General features: G+C 43.2%; 2 protein-coding genes across 4 annotated transcripts; one reads left to right on the top strand and one right to left on the bottom strand.

The window, feature by feature from the left end:
• Nucleotides 1–180: 180 nt before the first annotated feature.
• Nucleotides 181–8314, top strand: zfyve9b (zinc finger, FYVE domain containing 9b). Its single transcript, XM_070832179.1, has 16 exons — nt 181–234; nt 293–682; nt 827–926; nt 1016–1218; nt 1330–1441; nt 1996–2118; nt 2483–2638; nt 2827–3051; nt 3135–3217; nt 3369–3473; nt 3569–3719; nt 5796–5876; nt 6172–6334; nt 6540–6645; nt 6735–6914; nt 7610–8314. Exons 1-16 carry the CDS (start codon nt 181–183, stop codon nt 7769–7771), a joined length of 2394 nt encoding a protein of 797 aa, XP_070688280.1. The 3' UTR covers nt 7772–8314.
• A 970-nt stretch (nt 8315–9284) lies between these two features.
• Nucleotides 9285–25973, bottom strand: elovl1b (ELOVL fatty acid elongase 1b). 3 transcript variants are annotated; one of them, XM_070831847.1, is made up of 9 exons: nt 25877–25965; nt 16205–16301; nt 12156–12258; nt 11877–12067; nt 11707–11787; nt 11526–11582; nt 11334–11439; nt 10877–11013; nt 9285–10194 (listed from the first exon to the last, which is right to left on the bottom strand). In XM_070831847.1, exons 3-9 carry the CDS (start codon nt 12223–12225, stop codon nt 9862–9864), a joined length of 975 nt encoding a protein of 324 aa, XP_070687948.1. In that variant the 5' UTR covers nt 12226–12258; nt 16205–16301; nt 25877–25965; the 3' UTR covers nt 9285–9861. The 3 variants fall into 3 exon arrangements, with proteins under 3 accessions (XP_070687948.1, XP_070687950.1, XP_070687949.1); XM_070831849.1 differs by lacking the exon at nt 16205–16301 and having other exon boundaries at nt 25877–25973; XM_070831848.1 differs by lacking the exons at nt 16205–16301; nt 25877–25965 and adding an exon at nt 13945–14185.
• Between the last annotated feature and the right edge of the window lie 1045 nt (nt 25974–27018).

Genomic DNA, 27018 nt, shown 5'->3' on the forward strand with positions numbered 1-27018 from the left:
AGATGCCTCCAGGAGCACCTTTGGGCCACGTGAGGAGAAACCATCTGAACATCCTGCCAAAACTCCTCCGTCCTCCCAGCTGGAGGAAGGCAGCTGCACTGTGACCGCCATCTCCACATGGGGTGAAAGCTGTTTCGGGGAGTCCTCCAGCCCGCTGGTCCTGAGTCCCGCTGAGGCGGCATGGCCAGAGGAGGAGGAGGAGGAGGAGGAGGAGGAGGAGTTGTCAGAGGAGAAGTCAGAGGAGAAGAGGACCCAGGCTGTCCCATCAAAGGAGGACTCTGTGATTGAGGAGAAGGAGCGGGAGGAGAGCAGGCTGGAGCAGCAGGAGCAGTCCTGTAGCTCAGAAGCGGCTGCAGCACCCTCTAATGTCTCGCACGAGGAGAGGGGGTCCAGGGAGCTCCAGAGCCAGTTTAAGGTGGTCAGATCTGATGAGGGAGATGAGACTGGCAACAGCAAGGCCCAGGCAGCCAGTGGGGAGGGAGCGACGGGGGACTGTGCAGCTTCCCCTGTGGATCCTGATAACGAGCTCAGCCCTGTTGGTATTCTATCCAAGGATCGAAGCTCTGTCCTCGGGGAGGTAGCGCCAGTGTGGGTCCCTGATGCTCAGGCGCAGGTCTGCATGAAGTGCGGGGTCAAGTTCACGTTTACTAAGAGGAGGCACCACTGCCGTGCTTGTGGGAAGGTGAGGAAAAATGTAAAGTTTAAATGTCGTGCTGCATTTAAAATAGAATGTAATCAAATGTTTTCATGTGGCTTGTAGCTGATGTGCAGAATGTGTGTGTCTGTGTGTCTGTGTGTGTCCTTACATGGTGTGTGAATGTGTCAGGTTTTTTGTGCACTTTGCTCCAATCTGAAGCTCAGACTCACACACCTGGATGGCAAAGAGGGGCGAGTTTGTATTTCCTGTCACTCGACCCTCATCAAAAGTAAGCACTGAGATTTATTTTCATCAAAGCTCGCAGTTTTTTTTCATAAAGAATCTTTTACATGAGTCATTTTAACATAGTGTCCTCAGGGACACCTCCACGAGGGAGGAGGAGGGTGTGGTTTGCTGATGAAATCCTCCCTAATAAGAAGTCAGAGTCCGCTCCCACCACACCAGTCAGAGGGCCGGCATTCTCACCGCTGATGAGGCGAGCGCTGGGCGGGCCGGTCAGAAGCCCCATGGGTTCTCCACAGACCAGGAGCTCCCTGCGGCCACAAGGGACCAACATCAATGTAGGACCACCCAAAACAGAACACATTTGTGGCTCCATTGGGTCAGATAGCTTGTACAGCATAGATAAGACAAGCAAGTGAGCTCACTGCTCTGCCTCCCTCCTCCTCCAGGAGGCCTGTGGTCCCTACGGCTGGGGCACCACAGCTTTAGTGAGCAGCTCTGCCAACCTCATCCCCCTGGATGGCCTGCCACCCATCCTCACCTCCACAGGAGTCAAAGGAGGTGAGACACGCTCCATCCAAATGTCAAGGTGATTCTGTAAGCACACCCAGTAAACTCGAGCACTATCACCAGCAGGCTCCAGCAAAAGAACCCCACAGGTTTATGTGCTTATGTCCACATCACACTGGGGGGTTATAACTGATCCACCCGACTAATAGCACTGTAAATTAAATACACCCTCATTACCCTTGTACACGTGCTACTAAAATAAGACCTAACAGGACGAGAAACAGCTCACTGCCCACCATCAGAGGGCCATTGAGCAAGGCACTTAACCTGGTATTTCCAAGTCTGTGGTAAAGCCAGGCAGTTCCAAGATGTGCATGTATCCTATTTGTGTTTTGATCCTTCCCACTTAAAAGTCATGACCACTCCCCAGTGCTCTTACTGTAAATGAAATGTGATTCCTGTCTAGCCTGGTTAAAGACGGGCATTTCAAACCATTAATAAAAGCTTCCTGTTCTTGCATCTCATTCAGAGCCAGGCTCACACAGTGGCTATTGCTCCTAACACGGCCGTGAGTTCATTCTAAAATACTGTGTTTCTTCCTCCAGATTACACTGTGGAGGAGCAGCCCTCCGAGATGTTGCTTATTCAGGAGTTGGAGAGCGGCAGGCCCAAGCCCCTGGTGTTTGTCCTTAATGCCAACCTACTTGCTATGGTCAAGCTGGTCAACTGTATGCTCCTTTTTTCCTTTCATCGTGCATGATAAAATGCATGGAAAATGACAGATTGGCAACACATTGTACACAATTACAATCAAGTATATGTTGCATGTGATCATGCAAACAAATTCATGCTGCCTTGGAAAATCAACTACTTTGAAAATTCTAATAGAAAAGCACTACTTTAATACTTTTTAGAACTCATACATCCACATTACTACACTGTACCTCCATTTTTAGAATAAATATTCTCTTCGTTTCTAATATTTCTAATCTAATATCTTTATATCTGTAACTATGACATAGTTTGTGACTGCAAAAACGAAAAAAAAAAGGCCTTGTAGACCCCTGAAGTTGCGACTCGATTGTGTGACAGATGTTAACAGGAAGTGCTGGTGCGTGACAACAAAGGGAATGCATGCTGTGGGCCAGGTGGAGGTGGTGGTGCTGCTGCAGTGCCTGCCTGAGGAGAAAAGCTTCCCCAAAGACATTTTCAGCCACTTCATCCAGCTGTACAGGGACACCCTCACAGGTCAGAGCCACACACACAAGAAGATGCTGGCATACAGTGTTTTATAGTAGTAGTGATGTGTTGAATTTTGCCCATGTTTGGATTCTAGTCAACTCACTTTATAAAACCACCTACACGTGCACTGACTGTCATCTCCCTCAAAGTGTTTTTGCTGCTATAATTACACGTCCTCCTCTGTTTTTCTGTAGGAAAGGTTGTGAAACACCTGTCGCTGTCCTTGTTCGGCAGACGTTTCCTGGGCAGTGACGACCACGCAGGCTTCCTGTACGTTCGCTCCACTCTCCAGTCCCTTCAAGGTCTACCTCTGCCGAACCAGCCCTACCTCTTTGGCCTGCTGGTCCACAGAGCAGAGGTGGCCTGGGCCAAAGCCTTTCCCTTGCGCCTCATGCTGCGATTGGGGGCTGAATACAGATGTAAGCGTGGCCCTCGTATGAAATGCTGCACCTACACCGCTACAGGTCTTATCTTCAGTTACCCGCTCTCTTTCTCGTTCCAGTTTACCCGTGCCCTCTGTACAGTGTGCGTTTTAGGAAGCCCTTGTTTGGGGAAATAGGCCATACCATAATGAGACTTCTAGTGGTGAGTATGACATTTTTGGTGAGTGGTGAGACTTCTTTTGGGTGTTGTTACAAAATCATTCATTTCCCATCATTAACAGGAAGTTTGGTTGCGTAACTTTTACCAAACTTCCCATAACTGATGTTGACCTGTTCCTCACATCTTGTCCCAGGACTTTAGGAATTACCGTTACAGCCTACCAATGGTGCCAGGGCTCACTGTGGATCTAGAGGCTCAGAGGACCTGCATAAAGATACCGACCACTGGGTATAATGAGGTATGGCTTTACATGTCTCACAAAGTTAGTGCTAATGTTCATGTATTTTTCATCAATCGGCATCCTTCTCTCTCTTCCCACTTGTCTCGTGTTAGCTAATGAAGGCTTTGAATAAGTCCAACGAGCATGTGCTGGCCATCGGAGCGTGCTTCAATGAGACTGCAGACTCCCACCTCATCTGTGTGCAAGGAGACGATGGCCAGTACCAGACCCAAGCCATCAGCATCCACAATCAGCCACGCAAAGGTGGGCCGTAACAGGACAATGTGAGGGACATCAAGATATCAGAGTCTGGACCTAATGTTTCATGATCAAGTAGTCGTGGAGGACATTCACTGCAGCCAGGAATTTAGGCTGGAACAAGGGGAAATCCTGGTTGACCGATAAGATAATTCGTCTGTTGTTTAGGGAAACTCTGATACTAGTGTCTGCGCTCAGCACAGTCAGTCACAACAACTCCACAGACCATTTGGCGCTTTCTGCTAATTTTAAGCCTTTTAAATCAGTTGATTGTGCACTTGCTGCACAAAATTCACCTTTCACAAATAAATGTGCAGCCAAATATTGTGCAAACCTATCAAATTTTATTCTAAATCACAAAGACCTCGTATGTGTGATTCAGATGTACAAGAAATTGTGTATAAACATGATCGAGAAGTTTCCATTGGATGTAAACGTGCAGACATCCAAAAGGAAATCTTGGATTTAAACAACACACATAAAGGATATAGATAAATTATTGTTTATTAGTACTTAACTTGGAAATATAAGAGGAGCAAAACACAACTAGAAAGTGCAATTTCTGGAGAAATTGCGGTGTGAATGCTGTCTGCTGCCGCCGCCATGCCGCTCCGCCACTGTCACGCTGAGATGCTGCTCTAATGTTGTGCTGCTCCTTTCATGCAGCTCTGCTGCCACCTGGTGGCTCAAACGTCAGTAATATGCTGCTGCTCCTCTCGTGCTCCCTTACTGATGGTACTGTTTTCATTGGGATGACACACCTCTGAAAATGCAGGTTTTACTTTTATCAGAGTGATAAAGTAACTGCACAGCTCTATGTTCTGAATGTGTGATCTCCATATCAGTTATCACGTCAGTAATTACTTAATTAACAGTCTAAAACACACACAGTTTGTGTTTATCTGTTTAAAAACTGAGCACATGGTGAGGAGACACTTTTACCGCGAGAACGCTGGAATGTCCGACTGTCCCTGAACGCCCCTCATCGGAGCTCTGCTGGAGCTCTGTCAGTCAGCTGAGTTCAGTCTTACAGAGATTCATGCAGCTCTGAAAATGCAGGTTTTACTCAAACCGGTCCAGTCACAGCCATAAAGTGCAGACCAGTGGACATGAGAGAGTCTCCTGAACACATAGATGTAATCTAAGGTCTCTATCTGGTGAAATGAGCGCTTGCTAGCAGGTTAGAGAAGTGTTTCTCTCTCCCTCCCTCCTCTGTCATTTTAACATGGCAGTCAATGAGCCGTTCGGTCGGTGCTCCCGTCGCTCCGAGGCTCGTGGGACGCGCTGCGTGCGTTTCTGTGTGTTGTGAGTCACATGACTGCGTGTCCAAAGACTTAAGCTACATTTTGAGTGATAAACTGTGACTGTGGGTGAAACGGTTCGGACAAACCAGCGAGTTAAAGACAAAGTTTCATGTGATTTTTCCGCTCCTCCACGCTCTAGCGATGACGTCACCGCTCTAGCGCGGCCACATACACACTGTAAAATGAGAAAAGAGGGAGAAACTTAATTTTTTTAAAAGAAGACTGTGATGAAATGGTGAATGGCACAAAGGAGGTAGAGGTATGTGCTGAAAGAGGAAGAGATGATGAAGCTTCAATGGAGTTTCTAGCTAAAAGTATGAAGGAGCTGTGAGGGCTAGAAGTCGGGTGAAGAAATTTCAGATTTGGAAGCTACTCTCCATTCATTCCTATGGGGACATTTTGACAGTTAATATTGAATATTATGGAAACTGTACATGTCAGAGAGTCATTGCCCTCGATTCCCGATTGAGCTGCACGTCCTCCATTGGAATGAAGTTTCTACCTTGAGCGGTTTGGGGGCTGAATCGCGGCAAAAAATGCAGCGGAAGAATAAGAATAATATATAAACTTTTTGGAACAGAAGAACATATGTTGTGAATGCTTTCAGCATTCACACCCATGAGGGCTCAAGAGGCCCACTGGACCACTTTCCCTTAGAGAACACTAGATGGCACTACATGATAGATTTTTCTTGTCATTATTCTGATTGATTATCACAGGACCGAAACCACCAAGTTTGTCTCTAAAGATGCTTTCTCTCTTTTTTTTTTTATTGCAGTCACTGGATCATGCTTCTTTATATTCAGTAGTGCATTGAAAGCGTCTGCAGGATACCTTGCCAAGTCCAGTATTGTTGAAGGTAGGATGTCCACCCAGAGGGGAGTCAGGTTCACCTTGACTTTATCCTGCCCGCTTCCAGGAAATGCATTGTTTAATTTTTTCTGAAGTAGTGCATGCAAACACCCTTGCTTCAAACTGGTTTATTCAGAATGTGTCGATCTTTGTATGTGTGTGTCTGTGTACATTATAACAGACTGTTTGTCTAGGCGTGTGTACATGTTCATGCATGTGAGTGTGTGTGTGTGTGTGTGTGTGTGTGTGTCTGCCTGTTGGTGTCTGTGTGTTTCTCCTGTATCGCTGTCCCCTCTCCCCAGATGGGCTAATGGTGCAGATCACCGTGGAAACAATGGCAGAGCTCCGCCGGTCTCTACGGGAGATGAAAGACTACACCGTCACCTGTGGACGGCTTGACCAATCAGACAGCCAGGAGCTTGTTTGTGTACAGTGGGTGGAGGAGAAATGTACTGTGAATAAGGGGTGAGTGTGTCCACATGTTTGAAGCTCAGAGGGAAGCCGAGTTCAAAGAGAACAAAAAAAAATATGTAGGGAGTGATCATAACTCTCTCCGAGGCAGTGGTGTGTTTTCTGCACCACAGACAAGTTTTCAGACTTTTTCTGCATTTTAACTTCTGGTGCATGTTGTAAATTACTGGTATGTTTAGTGTGTGTTTTTGTCCCCCAGAGTTATAAGCCCCATCGATGGGAAATCCATGGAGTCCATCATCAGTACGAAAATGTTCCAGAAGTCAGAATATAAAGAAAATGGGAAGATCATCCGTTGGACAGAAGTACCTGATGATCTGCTTTAAAAAATATGAACACAAGTTAGATCAGAAACTGTCTCCCCCCTTTACATTCATGTGTATGTTTTGCGCAGGTGTTCTTCCTGCAGAGGGGGGTTCATCCCAAAGGAGGACCGTGCGACTCTGCTGAACATAACCGGTTAACAGAGCGGATCGCCCGGGCGTTTTGCTTGGCATTGTGTCCACATCTCAAATTGCTGAAAGAGGACGGGATGGCCAAACTGGGGCTGCGCGTTGCTTTTGAATCTCAAGAGGTCAGAAAGGATGTTTGGTGTTCGATATCAGTGAGCTGAGTCACGACAACATAGTGTTACTAATAAATCAGGCTGGAATAGTAAGCATCAGATGTCAAAGTTTACATCATGAATGCTGCCTTATAAAGCCAAAGTGCAGTAACTACATATTTGTTCAGAATTTAGTTAAGACAGAAATGTGACTTTCCGACATCTGTCATGTTTAAATCAAGCCACAGTTACTGCTCTCACTCTCTTGTTCGGGGATATTAAGCTTCCATTGAATCTCATATTTAAATGTATTAAATAGTCAATCTATTTTATTGATTTCAGTATACAAATTATTAGTTAGCTTACCGACAGACACATAGCAAAACATAGATGCAGCTACTCTGTATGAAGTAAGGTCTGTCATCAAGATTATATTCTTGAATAAACTAGTTGAAACGGACAAGATGGGTAAAAGAGTACATTTTTTTTGGTATTTTTCTGTTGCATTATGTTAAGACTGTCTAAAAGCAGACTGAAGTGTCTGTGTTTTTTTTAGGTATTATGTAAGTCTGTGGCCCAGGCATAAAATAAAGCCATTACAACATTGGTCTAACTTTGGTAGGGAAAACATGTAGCATATGACCCGAATAATGCCCAGTTGTAAAGTTTTATATCCTGGGTGTGAGTGTATTAAAACTAATTAGTGGATTGTTTTGTAATTTCAGGTGGGATTTGTGGCTGGGAGCAATGGGCAGCCCCTTCCAGCTCAGTACCTCAACGCCCTGGACAGTGTGTTGATCCCCGTCATACACAGCAGGGGGTGCAAGAGGGGTGACGAGCCCATCGTGATGGAGCTTATCTTTTACATCCTGGAGAACATCACCTAGAGCACACACACACCCCACTATTTCATCTCCGTAACCCTGACCACAACTCTCCTCTCCAGCACTTCTCATCAGTGCTGCCATTGGTTCCAGGGCAATAAAAGCATCCAAAGGGCGAACCAGACCACATCCAAGGTCTGCATCCATCTCATCCACTCACGAGTAGAGAGAAGTGGTCTGACTCTTAGCGGTTTTCTGATCTCACCCTGCCCTGCAGCAGACAATCTGTGTACGCATGAAACCTAGGAGGGACCATCAGATCAGGGCGCAGTACTGCACTGTACAGCAGTAGCAACCTCATAGCTTGATATCATTCATGTCACAATGTTCAATACCAATTCCCATATGGAAAATACCTTTAAAGTGGGAGCTGGATTCAGCCCCATCACCTTAAAGCAAAGAGAAAAAGAGAATGACTTGGAGTACTAGTAGATCTGTAGTAATTTGATGCACACTGAATGAATGCCTGAAGAATGTTTTCATACTGGATGTATTTTAATTGATTGCTCATGAAATGTAATATCAGCCTGGAATTAAACTTGCAAGAATGACTGAGTTACTGCCTGTTCCTCCAGGACCCATAGAACATTTACTCAAGTACACTTTCCCATTTAATGCTGTGTGTGTGTATATATATATATATACACACACATACACACAAGTACAAGTTACTATGCAGATAAGACACAAAACATACTCTCAGTAGTAAAGTTTCATGCAATTGAATACAACAGCCCAGCCTAATTCTGCCTTTACAATGCTAATGTTTTCATAGACACTGTCAGAGGGGTAATAATGTAATTATATGTTTGTCACCCTATTTATGAGAGGGAATAACACTAGTAACACATTTAACTATAATGTAGTTGATTACAAGTTCAGTAATTTTCTCCTCTCAGATTAATTTGAATGATTTATAGAAACCCAGAGGCATGAAACTATCAGGAATTTCACAAGATACCGTATATCCTCAGGGAAAGTTGCTATATGAGCATATCATATAGCAACTTTCCCTGAGGGTATACGGTTGTGACAAGGTATGTTGCAATAGAGGAATAATGGCCTGTTTCAGTCTGTTAAACAAAGCATTTTCCATATGGGATCAGTGGGTTCGTTTAGCTTACGCTCATTTGCAGACTGGATGTAAAGACCACCTTCTCCCCAAATACTGATGAAAAAGTGACCCCATGTCTGACCCTGACGAACCAGCTGAAGGTTGAGTCATGTGGGTGTAGATCCGGTCTGCAGGACGCTTTCTCTCTGCCTCTTATTATGATTCTTTTTAAACAAAGCAGAATGAGGCTCTTGTTTACCTCCTACTTGCTCCACATACTTAGGATACCCAAGACAAGAGGCACAAGCAACCAATGCAAATAGTTTCTCCTCATTGTTGCAACACAGCACAATGTCAGCGTCTTCCCCCAGAGACCTGACAGCTACAACTGAAAACCTTTTCAGCAAGCGACACATACAGTAAGCATCTACTCCGCCAATGAAAATACTGGCACACAAAGTGTAAGATAATTAAAAATTGAATTTATTGGCATTTAAATTTTAAATACAATGTAACAAAATTTAGAAAGTCTAAAGCATACCAATACAATTAGTTTTTTTTGTTTGTTTGTTGTAAAACTATTTACAAAAAGTATTTTCAAGTTTGATAGAAACTGTACAGTCATCTGTCCACAGGGGGGTCAGGAGGACATGGGGGTGGGTGTGGGGGGGGGGGGGGGGGGGGGGGGGGGGGGGGGGGGTCAGATAAGTAGTGAGGGAAAGTGGGGTCAAAGGCCACCAGTGTGATACTGAACTATAAGGTTGTGTGCAATCATCAGTGAAGATAACACTTAGGTCAAAACATCTTCTCTTCATACATTGTGATCCATAGATGGTTCCCCAGCACAAACAAATGAACAAAACAGACCAACCAAATGTGGGACCCCAACTGTGGAAATCATTGACCACGTCATTTCCCCATGTTTTGCATTTACAACTAAAAACAGGAAAAGAAACACAGCCAAAATTATCTTTGGAATCTGTAGTAGTTTTAACAGCTTCGCTGGGTCATATTTCTTGGGTGTTTCCTTCCGGGGATCCTAGGCCTTCTTCATCTTGCCCATGTGAGAGCTGCCATTCTCGTGGCGAGTGGAGCCGTTGCTGGTGCCTTTGGTGCCTCCGTGGTTGATGCCGTTGCCGTTCTCGTGGTGTTTGCCGTTGGTGTAGGCAGCTGCGCCGTTCTGACACGGTTTAATGTCCTGTTTTGGCAACCGCTTACCCTTCACGTAAGCCTGGATCCAGAAGTTGGAGAAGAGCACGAAGAAGAAGGTTCCGTACATCCAGATGAGGTGGAGGATCATGGGGAATTGGTAGTCGCAGCTGCTCATGAAGTAATACTGGGTAGCGTGGAGAGACACCAGGACAAACTGGATCTGTTGGGAAGAAATCAGGAGTCAGCCAAGCACTTACTATAAATTATTATGAAGGAAATTGCAGCAAAGGCACTGAGACAGACACATTAACATGGCATTTAAAACTAAAAAAACATGCTGACAGGATCAGAGTGGTTTAAGGGCATTTTCACACCTACAGCTTGTTTGCTCTGGTCTGAATCAGTTGCTGAGTTTGTAATCTTGGAGCATTTTCTCACACGGGACCAAATTGCATCATTACAAAACATATGAGAACGTTAACTCTGCGTATTGGTCAGATGTGTCTGGGGTGGGAACCAGAAATGTAAATACAGGAAGAAGGTCTGATGTTCTGGACTAGTTCATCCTTCTGTTGCTCCATGTAATTTAACATGGAGCAACAGCATGGGTGGCATTTATTCAAAGCTGTAGTAATTATTTGGGCGATATACCAACAACTATACCAGCAGAATGTTACTGTGCTCAAACAAATAGCATCAAGGGGGAAAACGAGTCTGATTTAAACAGACTTAAAAGCGCAGGTGTGAAAACACCCTAAGACGCTGACCTACACAGGGCTCTATGTAAATGCTTTAAAACCACATCATGCTGTCCTGGAGTGGACACCTGCAGCCTATAAGTAGCATTTAATGATTAAACGAACGTCACAGGAAACTGCAGTATGAGTATAAGGTGTACGTACCAGCTGAATGGCAGTCATGTATTTCTTCCACCACAAAAACTTCTGGAAGCGTGGTCCAGCAGCAGCAAGGCCGTAATAGAAATACATGATGATGTGGACCGTAGAGTTCACCATGGCATGGAAAGATCCCATTCCACCTGGAGCAATCATCGCAAACAACATTACGTCAGGTCATTAAGTCAGACCAGAAGAGCAACAAAGAAGAACCCCCGACCAAGCAGTTGAGACTATAGAGGCCAGGGAGGTTTTACTCAGAGACTCTTTGTTAATCCTTTCCATGACTGAGAAGAATTCAGTGCCTATACAAGGTTTCTTGAAGGACTCTTTAACAAGAAGGAAACCTAATGGAGCAAGAACATTGTTGCAATATGACTGACATTCAGGATGAACTAATGACACTATACCCCCACCGGCTATTGGCCGTCTGTTAATCATTTTCAGTTTCATGTGTTCTCACCAGGAGCATAGGAAACTCCCCACCACCAAGTCCAGGGCATGAAGGAGTGGTGGAAGATGTGTAGGAAGGTGATCTGGCCGTGCTTTTTCCTCAACACAAAGAAGATCTGACCAAGAGGGCATAATGAGTAGTTAAAGCTATGGCGACCAAAATTGAACTGCAAGGCTGTCGGGTAAAGTGGACTGAACTTACTGTGTCAATGAGCTCAATAATCTTTGAGAACCAGAACAGCCAGGCCACTCGGACCATCTGGTGGGAAGAATAGAGACTTGAGTTGACAGGAAAATAAGCTCCCAGCAAGTATGCAGCCAGCAAATGATAAATTTCATATTAAATCAAGACTTGTATATGTGAGTGCTTAGAGCAGACTTACCCGCAATGCTTGAGGACTGTCAGACGTATCAACAGCGTCACATCGCCAAGTATATGTTGTGGCCCACCCAGACATCATAAACTAAAATAAAAAGAACATTTTATTTACTTGAGAACTCCTTGCGTTTAAGTTTATAGTCACAGCTAAGAAGAAAAAAGATTGTGTCTTACTTCATAGACAATGAATATTGACAGTGCCACTAGCGTGAAGTTATAGACTATCATGGCTTCCTTTAGCTGGAAGGGCTTCCGATTGGCCATTAAGCGAGGTCCAAGGTACAGTACAAAGAACAGGTAGCACAGCAATATTGTGCTCATGGAAATAGGACTCTGCATTAGTGGATACTCCTTCAGCCGTGGATCTAGAGAACAAACATTTTCTTTTATTAAAAACAAAAACAACATACATATGAGGTGAGCTTTTTGTATTTACTAAGCTAAATCACCTACCAATTCCCGCCAAGAGGTAGTCATAGATATCCATGGCATGTGAGCCAATCTCCTGAATCTCCCGGAGCATGTTTGCCGTCTGGTATAGTTGTGACCCAATTACCTGCAAAAAAAACTCATTAGTTTTAACTTATCAAAGCCAAAAGTGCCTGAAATTCCTCCACCACTCCCATGACAGTATTTCAAGGGAGGAAATGTCACTCCGTTCAAGAAATCAATTATGGCAAAAAAAATCATTAATAAATGCATATCTTGTTCACGTCTTCTGAATTTAGATGCAGTCTTTTTGGATGTGGAAGAGTAGCCATAATGCACCAGTCAACCCCCCCATGTATCTTTATTTATTTTCTGTGGAACAGCTTATAACAGCGGTCAACATTTACTACACACTGACATTTCCAGAGGCATCAAAAAATGCAAACAGTATTCTTCATTTGGTGACATTTTCTGATTCAGTAGGACTGAAATACAACTAGTGGGACTGAGCAGCTCATCTCTCACCAAACAAAACACTCCTAACAAAAATCCCAGGATGCTTTGCCTCAGCTCCAGCCACTCATCAGACATGGCCTGATATCAGAGAGGAGGTGCTACAGGGAGCTGGGAGGGCGTCTCTCATCTCACAGTAAGGCGGCAATTTACTGGCTGTTTGTGTGCAGAAGTTAAGACACAACAGCGACCTGCTCTCCTCAAGTGAACCACGACAGGGAGCAAAAAACAGAAAGTTCCTGATCACTTAACTGAAAAAACAAAAAAAACCACAGAACTTTGACATCAAAAGTCTCTTCAACAAACAACAAGTGTTTGTTTTTATCATGCCACATCTTTTGGAAAATTGCCACCATAAACTTTTTGTGAATATGTTGCAAATGGTAAGTGCCATGACATGCAGCACGCACACAGGAATGCCACTATGGTTTTCAGACCTGCGTCGTTTTCTGTTGACAAAGTCTTACCATATCAAGTGTAAACTGTAAAGTGTATTCACAGAGTAGAGGACACGCAGGGCGCGGTCTGCTCTCACCACAGCGGACCCAGAGGGAGCCATTGTTTGACGTACAATCTACACTGCTGAGTTTTCACTGCCCAAGGACTAAAGAGCCGCCCTCCTTAAGCCAATATAATTATAAGCTAATAATGTCATGCTGTGGAATGAAGGGCAGGGAGCAAAGGTCACACAGGTGCTGCTGAGGACAACTGTGACACATCTTAAATAAAGTATAGTAAGTAAAGTATAGCTATACTTTTAGCAATGAGCAGAAGTTTGAAAAAAGGATGTCAACTGACTTTCACTATCAGTTTTTAAAATGCTGCCTTTTATCTCAGGATGTCAAAGAGGAAATTAAATTTGCGAGGAAATCAGATATGGGATACTTGTTTTGAAGGGAATCTTAATCTGCCAGTGACTCAACAAATACGCATCAGTGGAAACTAACAGCAGTGAACTAACAGTGATTGAACAGCACAGGTCTGCAGCAAAAACCCTTAACAACTGGCATTCCTGTTCCTTTTGTAGATAGCCCCCTGTATCTTGTCCAGCTCAGAGTTTTCAATTGTTAATGAGACGATCGACCACAAAGATACTGTCGTGTTGACACTGCCTTGTGGTTAACCCTCCAGGCGATTGTAGTCCGACATTCCAGGCCAACTTCCCTGTGACTAACTTTCCTGTGTCGACATGGTGAAAACTGGAGATGTGTCTTCTTGCAGCCCGCAGTGTTATCACCAAAAGTGCAAATGGTGGTGTGGCACAACAGATCAGAAACATGACATTTCAGAAAGCTCTTACATAAAAAGCTGTGGTTGTTTTTGAACCGACGATGAGGCATTTGGTCAGGCGCCTCACAATTCAACAAGAGTATCATCGTCATGTCTGTGGTGTAGAGTCTCTCTTGTTCTGAGGAAAAATGCTGAACAGTTAAATTGATCAGATGACCTCCTGATCAGGTTAGTGGTAATGTTTAGCTTATTGTAACACAGTGGCTTTGAATTGTGTAGGGGCAGTTTGACCACGTCACATGTCTTAGATTTGAGTCCATAATTTATTTCCAGTAGAAATTCAAAAAGGGAGTTCTTGAAGCCAATATTTTCCATTTTATTTGCATTAAATCTTTAAAATGGTCTTCCTCAATTATGTTAGTCACGTATTACATTTCAATAATTTTGTGTAGGTTTGTAAGCAAGAAAAAAACAGATCTAGTTTGTTGACACCAAGAGTGACTTTTCAATCAAACTATAGCCCCTTTCCACCAACATTTCCAGGAATTTTTATTACCAGGAATTTATTTACCTGGTAAAATAATTCCTGGTAATCTGTGTGGTTTGCGTTTCCACCGCACCTCAAAGTTCCGGAACATTTATTCAGATCAGGCTGATGACGTAAGGGGGACGTATAGTATGGCGGTCGGACCCACTGCGACTGTTGTGGTCCTTCAGCTTCTTATAATCTTGCAGAAGTTTCTTCAACTTTTCACGAATTTGTTTTGGCGTGTGCCCTACATTTAGCTCCGCCAGCTTGTTGGCTATTCTTCCATAGATTCAGTCGTCCCGCTGAATTTCTTCCTCGGCAAATACGCGCAAAAGAGCCTGGACCTCGTCGTCCGCCCACTTCTCGTAGCTTCTCTTCTTTTGCTCCATTTTCCAAATGATCAAAACACAAACGAAGTGAAGCTAGTAGAAATGAAATAAACGAGTTTGCAGCCACACTGAGTGAACGGAAGTGCGAAGTGTGTTCCACCAATCAGCGCTCTTCAGCGCACAGCCCCGCCCCTCAAGAATGCCGGAAAAGTTTGGGGTTGAGAGAAAGTCTTTTCCCAGGTAATTTCAGTGGAAACGCGCCAAAGTTTTTCAAAATTCCGGGTAAATGAGAAAAGTTCCTGCGGTGGAAAAGGGGCTTATGTTATAAACACTGTAAAAGTGCACCAGGTGGTTCTTTAGTAAGCGTCTAATAAAGCATGCAAGATTTGCTTTTTGAATACAAGTCATCTAAATCTCCCAATTTTCATGTTCAAACTACTGTATGAACATGCAACATGTGACTCACTTGAGTTTCTAAAGGAATATTGACCAGTAAGACTGACTGTGTGAGTCAGGGGTATAGTCTTATGATCATGACAACACCAGGAGGGAAAAAAAGAAACAATTTATTTCTGTACTCCAGATGAAGATAGAAGTTCCAAGAAGAAGTTTCCAGCTCAGTGAAACCACAAACACCACAAGAATATCAGCAGTTACTGCACCTCACTGCTCCGACACCTCTGTAACATTTCTCGCATCAAGTGATAAATGGACTCAAACACGATAACACCACCCAGCTGCTTCTAAAAAGGCAATTAAAACCAATTAAAGACCTGTGTCACCTCAAAATTTGGCGGTGTAAGCGACTAATTGAACTCAGCTGTTCAATTGTGATTGCTACTCAGCTATAGTCATCCACACAAGTAGTAATTCCACAAGAGGACAGGAACTTCCTCATGTCTGCGTGAAGGGTCCGAAAAGTGTCTGCTGTATTATTCCCATGACAGACTGAAGAAATTTAGCTGTGGACGCGTGTCATATCAAACACCAGACTTCTGTCCCGTCTCAAGAGAGAGACGACCAAATTAAGATAAAGTTGTTTTAATAGCTCAACAACAACAGATCGTTAGCCCTTCTGTGTGTCCCACCACTCATTCAATAGTAGGAAACCTTGAAAAAGAGGCGGCTGGTTTACGTCTGCCAAGGAGATAAAGCAGAGTGGAAAGGGAGGAGGAACGTTTCCTATGAGAGTCATGTCAATGAATCATAGGGATGGAAAAAAGGAGCTCACGCGGTGGGTTAGGGTTAATGATGAACAAACTGAAGTGGAGATGTATGAGGAAAAAAAAAGGAGTAGCAAGGAAACCATTGGTCAAACACACAGTTGAGTATTCGTTCTAAAAAGGCACATTTTAAAACTGAACCTCAGAGATCCTGAAACACCAAAAAGAGCAGAAACCTTGAGAATGAAGGGGGGAAAAAGAGGTGCTTAACATGTGCAGACTCCACACACAAGTTAGTCAGTAACTTACCTTATTGAGACTAGAACTTTGCCTTAAAGCATCAAAAGGTCAGTGTGGATTCTTCTTGCACGGCAAAGCCTCTCCGTGAACTGTATGGGCAGGCGGGCTGGAGGAGCAGCAGCAGCAGCAGCAGCAGCAGCAGCAGCAAAACGAGGGAAGGGCAGAGCAGGGAGAGAAACAGGGGGAGAGAGGCACAGAGAGTGAGAGACGGGGTAAGGGAATGAGAAAGTAAACTGACTGTGTGTGACTGGTACAGCAGTCTTCCAAATCCCCACCCTCCCTGACTCACACAGAGGATGAATAACTAGCTCACAGAAGGAGAGGGAGGGAGAGAGGCTGAGATAGGGAGGGAGAGAGGGAGAGAGAGAGGGAGAGAGAGAGAGTGCTGTGTGCAAGCGAGCACACGCAACACAGAGTACAACTGGGGTGAGAGTGAGATGGCCCCTATTTAAACCCACACCACAAAACTCCTTGATGAAAAATGCGACTTGCTACTTTGTGAGTGCCGCCTCGACCCCCCTTCTTTCCCGTTTTTTTTTTTTTCTAAACGCTCCTGGTTACACCCTCCACCCACTGACACACATGCGACTCTGCAGTTGCCCTGTAAGTTTTCTCTCGGGGGTGGGCTGATAATATTATTCACAGGCAGCGGGCGAGAAATCAGTGGAGACTCTGTTATCATGAAGGGGGCCATTGTTACGCCTTTATTGGCTCCCTACCCGACCAACACCCATTAAGCAAAACTAGCCTCCATTTCTGTGTGTGTGTGTGTGTTAGGAGACAATCAATATCATGGCTAAGAAACCTGAAACTAGTAAGTAGCAGATATGCTTCTTTCAACTTGTGTGGCAGACTCTCCTCCGCTTTTAATTTTACTACAGTACTACACCATTTCTACTTACTAATTACAATCCTCATTATTATTAATCGTTCATTATTTAGTACAGATATAGTCCAAGATCTACGAATACATGCCCGGTTTACTGTCAACTGCAACAAGTCTAACACATCATAGCCTACCAGAGAAAAAAAGGCAAACACATTCAAGCTTGGAAGCATCATAAACAGTTATAAACCCTTGATGTTTACTCAGGGTTGGACAGTACGGCTAATGGCAGACAAAAACGATTGCTGGAAAGATTAGACATGACTCATATAATAGTGCTTCAAATTCTTTAGAGTGGTTGTGTGAGGAGGTTTTGCTGTCGTTGATAGCAAATCGCTTACTCTGATCTCACTGCCACACCCAGCCGTTCAAATGAGGAATAAGACATGATAGTAATCGGTGCATTTTCTGCTTATGGATCACTTTAGTCTTTTGGCAGCAGGTAAATGGCCACTACAGGCAGAAATGCATGAGGAAACAGTCATTTCACAAGCTTTATGAACTTGATGAGCTATCAACATGAACTACGCACAGTGGATCAACCGTTTTAATTTTGTGAGAAATCAATCTACAACTTTTGCAGTCTAATTCGGAGGTAAAATTGTCTTGCAAACCCAGATCATGCTTAAAATTTAGCTATGGAAGTGTAAACTGCAATTACAACTAGCAGTCTGCTATTGCTATTAAAAGCATATTGTTTGGTGGCATTTTCTGTGAGTTAAAGTTGAACTTGGCCGCTCAAATCACAGACATCTAAAAGCCTTACACAGGCTTGTCATTGTGAATGTTATTGTCAGTGTCATACTGTATCTGATTGACTGGGCTGGTTTGACCTGTCGGTCTGTCTCGGGGGGGGGTTGTGTTGGCAGCACTGGGCTGGTCTGACCCGTCAATCCGTTTCGAGGGGCAGGGGGGTGGTTTTGACAGCACTCCAGCGCATTTTAGCCCCTCCTCCAAATACCGAAACACACCTGACAAGAAAGTAGATCATCCTTCTCCTCTATAGTTGCTGACAGAGCCATTTCAAATATGATAGTAATCTTGTCCTGCGAAACAAACACCCCTTTAAATCTTACAAAATACACAACGTGCCAGAGTGAGGACGCGGAAATGCCAATTATGGTGGTTTACACTGCAGATATGATCGACTTTAGAAATGTGGCAGACTTTTAAGTCTGCCAGGAAGTGACTGAACGAGGACCCACTAAACCAAAACAAACCATAAGCAGTCATGCAAGAAGTCACCCATGGTACCCTACTTAGCCTACATTGTGTGCCAATGTGTAACTTTTTCCATTTTCCACGAGGTAGAAAACACATTTCAAATGTAAAACAAAAGCATTCTAAATGACGATGATTGACGGACAGTAACCTACTAGTCCTCTTTGTAACTGTTGGAGGCATTTGCCACGATGCATTAAAAATGTTTAATTCAAAAACTCGTCATCATTAACAGCTAACAATGGGCAGTTCAGTAGTCAGAGACAAACCCAGACAGCACAAACTACAGTAAGGAAGTAAATTAATTGTGATCATCAGTAAAATTCCAGAGACTAGACATGTGCTAAAGATACACCCTGTTTTTCCAGGATAAAGTGCCAAACAAAATGCATCTGCTAGACTAGAATTGAACAAATTACACTAAGCTCTGAGTGGCACGCACCTGTAACTTCATCTTGAAATGCATCGTAGCTACATCAAGTCAACTGAACTCCCCTGGGTGTGGATTTCAAGTGTGTTTGGCAAACAACTACTAAAACTCAATTTTGAACTAATGACAATATTGGGAAAATCAAACAAATATAAACCCAATGGAGGACACGTGTGTGCAGCAGATGCATTATAGCAATGAGCACAAGTTACTTGGAATTTCCACAAGTATGTCACACACTGGTGTGAGGAGCCCGGCTTTGCTGCCGAGGCCTCGGCACTGTGCAAATCTCAGGTCAAGCCACGCACAGTGAAAAACGTCCACTATTGTGTAGAAGGATGAGCAAGAAATGACTCTGCTCTGAAAAGCCAGATCAGGTAGTCGAGAAATGCAAAAATACATGTCAACAGTTAAAAGTGATGGCATTGTGACGGCCTTGCTAATTTATGTCTGCTACCCTGCAGTTCTCCTTCCTGAGCCTGGAGAAGTGGGCGTCTGAGTTGCCTGGCCACACCTGTAGGTGTGGTCCCACCTTATAAAAGGCCTTCTGCTCTCTCTGGGGCTGAGTTGCTGGCTGACCACATGGCCAGTAAACCAGTGTCGTTTAGTTTTGTTCTTCTTTGTTTACACACACACACCCACACTCATTTCTTTCACCCATCCACATTTATGTTGATATTTCCATCTCCCTGTTACTTTTGGGTGTGGACCCTCTCCCTTGTTGCAACCCATGAGCCAGGGTTGTAATAATATAAAATTATTAGTGGTTCAGCCCAGACCTAGTGACATTTAGTAGATTTTTTTTTGACAGGTACAGTACCTTTACAGAGCACAGGAAATTTATTGTTGTGCTCTTCTTGTGCTCACAACCTTTAGCCATGTCAGCAGAAATTCTTGAATGGCAGCAACATGCCAAGTTGAAAGATGAAAATCAGCTAAATGAATACTAGTATCACATGGCAAAAATAATAAACATGCATTCCAGTCGAGCCAGTGGGATGACAAACTGACTCAAGAGAAAACAAAGGCATTAGTCAGAGTACTCTTCCTGGCCTCCAGGGACAGTCACCGGGAGCCCAGATCCTCAGAGTCCACATACGTCTGACATAACTGCGTCTCCAGATAACAATGGAGATAAAATGAGCTGTATTCAAACACAAGCTGCTCTCATTCCACACTGGTTACAACTCAATCTCATCTAAACTCGCTCTGCTGCTACCAGATTATCAAATTAATTCAGAAACAGGCCCAGCTCATGTGAGCGTGTGTCCTATGACATATTTACCAAAATAAGACGAGCTATGCAAGGTTTACTTCAGGTGCATTATCCTATGAGCACTGAGGAGGGTCTATATAGATAAGGGAATTAAAATACAAACTGGTAAGAATCATGGAGGGTCTTTAACAGGGCGTGGCAGAGAAAGGGTGTGAACCCAAGAGCATCCGCCTAGGGGGAAACACACGCACACACACACACACACACACAGCTTAAAACAATATTCTATATGCAATGCAACAGTTTCGTTAGTAGACATATCTATTTTTATGATAATACTTATGCATATTCAATCTTAATACTTTTCTTTTTTTGTCATTTAAAGGTTTTATATATGGTACATTGTTTTCAAGTGAACATTTGAGACTATATATTGTCTTATTACTGTCATCTTTGGTGGGGCCCATTTTAAAGCTGTAAAAAAATCTTTATTATCACATCTGTCTCAAATCGTTCACACTTTGGTAACCAAATTTGAGGGATGTGTTACTCCAGCCTTGTTGCAGTCAATTGCCAGTAAAACATTTAGCAGGAATATAGGCTTACTAATGCATGCAAACATCTAGCTGTTAAAGTTTACAGAAACACTGAATGTAATTCCCTCTTTCCCAGTTGGCATGCCTCTTTATAAAAGTACTGTCTCAAGATAAACTCTGCATTTCTGTTCTGCAATATTATCTTTTGCTGCACTTGAATATAACAATGAATGGTCTGGTGTCATTACAAGTTGCGTAAATCAAATCACAAGTGTATTCTTACAAATATCCTCAGTAACTGCACACAACCCACATGCATTTGAATGTGGCCACTGGTTTCCAGCCATGTATGGCAGATTTGCGGATGATTTAATGATCAATAAATTGAACATAAAGTTTCTATTTTAAAATTGCATTTAAGAAAACCAACTAATTATTCAAGTCAAAGTAATGCTCAAGTTGAAATAACCCCCCCCCCACACAGCATAGGAATGTTGCTGCACTTGCCTCGGTACTGACATGTTTACAGCGTCTTCCCTTCATTGTGTTTACGTGAGGGTGGGTGTGGGTTTGTGTGTAGGTGGAGGTGGGGAGTAGTATCACCCCCACCTGCACATATTCAGACGAACCTGACTGTTCAACACTGGTCTCATTCTCTATATACCCCTCCCTCCCTGCTCATCCCCTCAGGTCTCACTCACTAGCGACTCGGATTTCTGGAACTTTCCATAGACAACAATAGCGCATCGCCTCCTTATGAACGAGCTCAAGCTGATGCAGATCGCGGTGAAACCACTTCAGGTCAGCAGGTGCGGGAAGCATGAGGGAAAATGTATTTGCATGATGGCTTCCTTCAGTCTGTGAGGAGCCACAAGGGGACCTGCATTAATTAAGGATCCCATATGAGTTATGAGTCATGTTTGGGTATGATGGTTCAATTGATTGTGGTGAGGAGCTGCAATAGCTTTGAAATTAAATCAGCTTAAGCCACACAATAAGTGACATTAATTACACAATGTTAAATGTAGCCAATTCTCATCTTTTAAATGCAGCACCTGCCAATCTTGACCAATTACGATTCTCTTTCTCTGGACTATAATTGACTGCATACAAAATTTATGTGACTAATCTTTAATGAAAAACTCATGTGTAAGTTCATAATACATTGACCTGTTCAATAACTTTTCAATTTTCTCCAAAACTGCACCAGGTTAGCAGACCTTCACCCACTCGAAACAAATCACAAAATAAAAAAAATTAAAAAGTTCTCCAGATTACTGGACAGGGTGGACAAGTGTTTCAGTGTGCTCCTACACTGTTTATTTTGTCCTTAAAAAGGTATTACATTCACATCGGTAGCGTACTAAGGAGCCTCAGCAGTTCAGATTTTCACATATAGACAGAAATCATACTAGTCCCTGCTGGCAGATTATCAGATGATCTATTCCTTGCAAAGAACATTGATCTGTGATTACTCAAAGCTATGGAAAGTACTGTGGGTCAAAGTTGAAGAGGAAGCCCTTCTGTAAACTAATCGTAACAGACAGGTTGTGTAGTAAATTTTCTGTTCATCTTTGTTTTCTCTAACCTGAGGCTTTTTAAAAACCTGTATGATTAGAGGCTTTTAGCCTAACCGGGGTAGCTGCGTTCTGAGGTCATTCTGAGAACAGCATAACATTTGACACAATGGACAAATGTGCAAAATAAAGATCCAAGTTGTAAGGATCCAATGTAACATTGAGTTGGTTGGCTGAGGGGTGATAATCGCCAAGGCTGTGCGAAAATGCTCCAACTGGATCCCTGTCTGAAGTTAAGTCATCTGAGAGGGATTTCCAACCAAACCCATAAGTGCAGAGGAAAAATTTACCAGGATTTACATAGGAGGGTCCTGTTTGGAAACAAGTCTGCACTTGCAAATCTTTACCACCCAGTTCTCTTTTGAAACAACCCAATTCCCACATCTGGAGGCAATGTATGCCAATGTACTGGTTACTGGTTCTCTATCTGTGCTATAGCTATCTATATATCTGTGCATTTTTCCCCCCTTGCCCACTCAAGGGTGTGCCCTTGTCTGTGTTGGGAGACCACGCTAAAGCTCAACAAAACACCTTTAGACTTGATCGACGGGGAAAGCTTTAAACTCACCTGGCATCCATGTTGCAATTATGCAAGACTTAACCTGGAATGACACATTTCATGTCTGTCAATAATACCTAAGATGTTACTATATACACTGTTGCCCATAAAGTTGGAATAAAATGTTTTTACCTCTTCTCATGAAATTATTGTGACAATGTGATTTATTCTTGATAAATAAAGTGTATTGTGTATTCAGGCTTTAACAAAATTGGGGGTATTGATCAATTATTCCAACTTTATGGGCAATATAACAAGAACTTCCACTTGATAGTGACAAACATGCAAACAATAGCCAATTCCACTGAGCAGTTGAATCCTATTGTAATAACTGTGTTTTTCTTCTTTTACTTGAAACAACCTGACCTTTGGTCTACTTTTCCAAAAACTGCCGACACAGCTGTTCACAACAATAAATTGGCAGGAAATTGTCTTTCTGTAAAACCTCTTCATAGCCTGCAGACATTTAAGCAGAAATTAAAAATCAAAACATGACACAACAAGCATAGTAAGAATGGTAGACAAAAACAAAAAAATGAAGCAGCAACTGTTAAAACTAATGACACACCTAAACTTGCAGTCGCCATCCCAAGTATGCTGGGAAAAAAATACACAAGCAGTCATCTGAGGCCATCATGACATATTTAGGTACATAACAAGGCCAGTGCTTACACTGGCTACATACACTGACTGTACTACTTGTTCTTGCACTGTTTAGATAAGAACAACTACAACAATGCCATAGCTATCTAGTAAGCCATTATATTAGTACTGAAGTAAACCGGTGCATATTAACCACCATCTGAAAGTTAACATCTGGGAATATAACGGTCAAAACAGTGTGTTAGAAATCTATGCATGTCTCACCTCTCTGGTTCCTAATTTGGGAAGTTTGTTTTGATAGAAACTGAAGTCTGTGCATAGATTGTCCTTATCCAATTAATTATTTTAAACCTTCAAGCAAATGTAAACAATAACAGCCACTAAAAATCATACTGAAGCCCATGTTGTAGTGCAAAAAAAAATAACGGCTGAATTGGTTCATGCAGGTTGAAACTTAAGCATGTTGAAATCCTGGGCACGCCCCAATCAATGTCATCACAGCTTCTGTTCCTCTGTGTCACTGTGTCCATGTTAATAGATAACTACACAACTACACTTCCCCCCTGTCAGTCAACCAATAAGCTGTGAGTTGGGGGGGTTGGGTTCGATTGAAAGTCGACAAGATGAAAATAACCGTCTCAACTCAGGTGCGAGTCCTTAACTGACCTCCAACTGTCATTCCCAACAGTTCAGATTGTTGAAACAGGAACCAGTGTCTCCATCTTTGGAGGGAAAACACTGAAGATGACCTAACAGAAAGTCAGGATCATATCTTATCAACGCCATCTCAAACACTGCTACTTTTTGTGCTTCTGTGTTTTGACAAGGTGTTTTCACTTAAGCACCAAACCGCAATGGGAAAGGTGCGTGACATAACATTTTCCTTGACCTAGCACTTTACTACAGCTGCTCTGTGACCAACAGGAGAAGACTGTGGTCAACTGTGAAGTATAACTGCTACATAAACACACCCAGCTAAGCCTGCAGGCGTTTCTTGAGAAAAAGAGTCAGTTAATTCCAGTGGCTGAAGCTTTTGCTTTTATCATCAGTCCTGCTCTTGCCTTACATGCGACTCCTGCAGAGGGGGTGTTGACACTGGGAGCTGATAGAGTGATAACAACATATAACGCTGGATCATTAACAGTAACAATGCTGCTGCAGTGTTTGCTTTACTATCAGAAACAAACCTGGGCGGTTGACCTTGAGGCCCTTTGTCTACAAACCCCCCACAGTCGTTAGTTACGGCTAATGTTTACATGTCTACACCACAGAGTTAGTGATCCATAATGTGCCTTAGGAGACCATCATCAGCGAAGAAAAGCATCAATGAGGGCCAGCTAGTACCTGACATTCAAGAAACACGAGTAGCAGTAAAGTGTTCTCTATGCGCAAACAATTACTGATGCATTGCAGAGAATCTATTCAATTAATGCATCAGCTGCACAATGCATTACAGTTATATCAGGATCCTATTTTTTGTGTCAACTGGCATTTACCTGTGTGGTAAAAACACACAATTTTAGCTTCAGTGTTCTTTCCTCACTGTGCATTGCATAAACCACATAGACAGAACCACTCATACTGTTGCATCATGTAACATGTAATGATGTATAATCATTCACACACAGGAGCTAAGCTTTGGGAGCAATTTGGGGTTCAGTGTATCGTCCAAGGACGCTTCAACATGTGGACTGGAGGAGCTGGATGACCCACCACAGCAGCCAGAACTAAACATGAAGTGGTGGAGAGTTACATCACCTGGCTGTGACAACCACATCAGTTATAGCCTAATAAATACACACGGGGATACTCAGCTACCAAAAACATTACAACATACCAAAAACCTCCCACAGACACCCATTAAGGCACCCATCTGTCCTAAAAAAAATATATATATATAAACAGCCAACATGAGCTCAAACCTCTCTGGCTCACAGTGAACCGTTAGACACAGTTTCAACACTTGGACAGTTTCACTCATCAGCAAACATGGTGGCAGACTGTGTGCGCTATAATTCATAGCCTACCTGTTCAACACACACACACACACACACACACATTGATGTGTCAGTCACTTCCATGCAAACAGCAACAAATAAACAACAACAACAAACAAAAACACCAGACCGTAGGCTTCACCACAGCTTGCCTTCAAAGTGCAGAGAAACAATGGCCACTGTACGGAGGAAGTCCGGCTGTCAATGAGCTCTTTGTCCGCAGCACAGGTGCAAATGATGAGAAGCGAGCAGATACAGGACGAAACCGTCACCAGCTCCGACAGCTGAGCCAATTCATATTCAAATTCAATGTCCGACCACACGTTTTTACGGAATGCCCCCAATGGGGGTGGGGGGGGACACACCTAACTTTAAACCACTTTTTAATTCTCTTTTTAAAATAGCCTTAATTTAAAGACAGTGTATTTTATTTCAACATATTACCGTTATGAATAAAATCATTATATTATGGATTAAAACTGCGCACATACGAAGTGTGCGCGCCCCCAGCTCCTCCACCCTTCCCCTCCCCTCCCCTCCCCAAAAGTGAACGCACCAGAAATGCACTAAAACATCGCGGCTGACGGCATCAGTATGCTGACTTTTACACCCTGTGGAAACGAGTGTCGTAAGGAGCACACAAAGCTGAAACAAACCTGTGGGGAATGTCGTCTGCAGGCTCTGGATGTCGCCCGACTCGTGTCTGAAGTTTGCTCTGCTTCCTCTTCCTCTTCCTCTCCGCTTAAATCTTCCTTCTGACCCAACCCTTTGGTGGAGCTGGAGAAAGGTGGAGTCATCTCTGCACTGTTGTGAGTTGGTCGCCTAATATGGACGTAATCCACCGACTGTATCAAATGTCATTCATCGCTAATCTGGAATCTGTCATCGCGGCTCCTCTCTGGCAGGCTCAGTTGTGATTTGTCTAATAAAAGTGCTTATTAGTCTCCCTGTGTCGACAGGACACCCCTGTAAACTCTGCTATACAGTAGGTAATACACTCCCAGGGTCAAATACACACTGATGTGTTGTCTTAGTGGAAGATCTTAAATCACACACAACTAGAAATAGTCAGGTCAAAAAGTCAAATTCCAATAATTATAATTTCAGGCATAGTTAAAAAGGCAGGAGTCCAGGTATGTAATTGCCATCATATTATCAACAAAGCATCACATATAAATACCTACAGTATCTAATTGCAACCCTCATCCAAATTATTTGCAAAATAAATGAGCTAATTGCACACCGGCCTCCACATTTTATTCCTTTAACAGCTTGAGATGTAGGTGGTGGATAAAAAGGTGACATCATTTAGACAACACTGTGGTTTATTTAGGCTTCAGATCGATGACTGACAGAATATGATCACCAGTAAAGATAAGAGTTTACAACAGCAGCAACATGTACACACATGTACAGTCAACCATACCTCTGCTCAGGTATGTGTAACAGAGAGATCTGACGCTGTAAAGTAAACCCACTCTCGCAGCCTGTCAGAGAGAGAAAAAAGGGTAGTCTGTAGTGAGCCTGCAGCAAAGTTTTAGCACAATGATTCACCTGGTCAGTTTGCATCATCGTAAATCATCCACCTTTGAAGTCGTAAACCGTCCACATGTTGCTTTAAGTGCAGGGCTCTCTATTGGAGTAGCCGAGGCCTCCAGGAGGACTTTTAAACCTGAAAGGACAACTCCTCCCCTTCCATCAATATTCTGTGACTAGTTTGATTACAGACAGACACAGATATCAGCACAGAAATACACTAAAGATTCTCTTTATGATAACTAAAAGGTTGATATGAGGG

This window comes from Pempheris klunzingeri, chromosome 6 (assembly GCF_042242105.1).
Source record: "Pempheris klunzingeri isolate RE-2024b chromosome 6, fPemKlu1.hap1, whole genome shotgun sequence".
NCBI lineage: Eukaryota > Metazoa > Chordata > Actinopteri > Acropomatiformes > Pempheridae > Pempheris > Pempheris klunzingeri.

Excerpts from the sequence above, each read along its gene's own strand:
- elovl1b (XM_070831849.1), bottom strand. The coding sequence starts at position 12,225 with ATGCTCCGGGAGATTCAGGAGATTGGCTCACATGCCATGGATATCTAT. Across the intron at positions 12,068-12,155 it reads CTACCTCTTGGCGGGAATTG|ATCCACGGCTGAAGGAGTAT; the intron begins GTAGGTGATTTA and ends TTTGTTCTCTAG. Across the intron at positions 11,014-11,333 it reads GGGAGTTTCCTATGCTCCTG|GTGGAATGGGATCTTTCCAT; the intron begins GTGAGAACACAT and ends TGATTGCTCCAG.
- zfyve9b (XM_070832179.1), top strand. The coding sequence starts at position 181 with ATGGCCAGAGGAGGAGGAGGAGGAGGAGGAGGAGGAGGAGTTGTCAGA. Across the intron at positions 2,639-2,826 it reads GTACAGGGACACCCTCACAG|GAAAGGTTGTGAAACACCTG; the intron begins GTCAGAGCCACA and ends GTTTTTCTGTAG. Across the intron at positions 3,474-3,568 it reads CGACCACTGGGTATAATGAG|CTAATGAAGGCTTTGAATAA; the intron begins GTATGGCTTTAC and ends GTCTCGTGTTAG.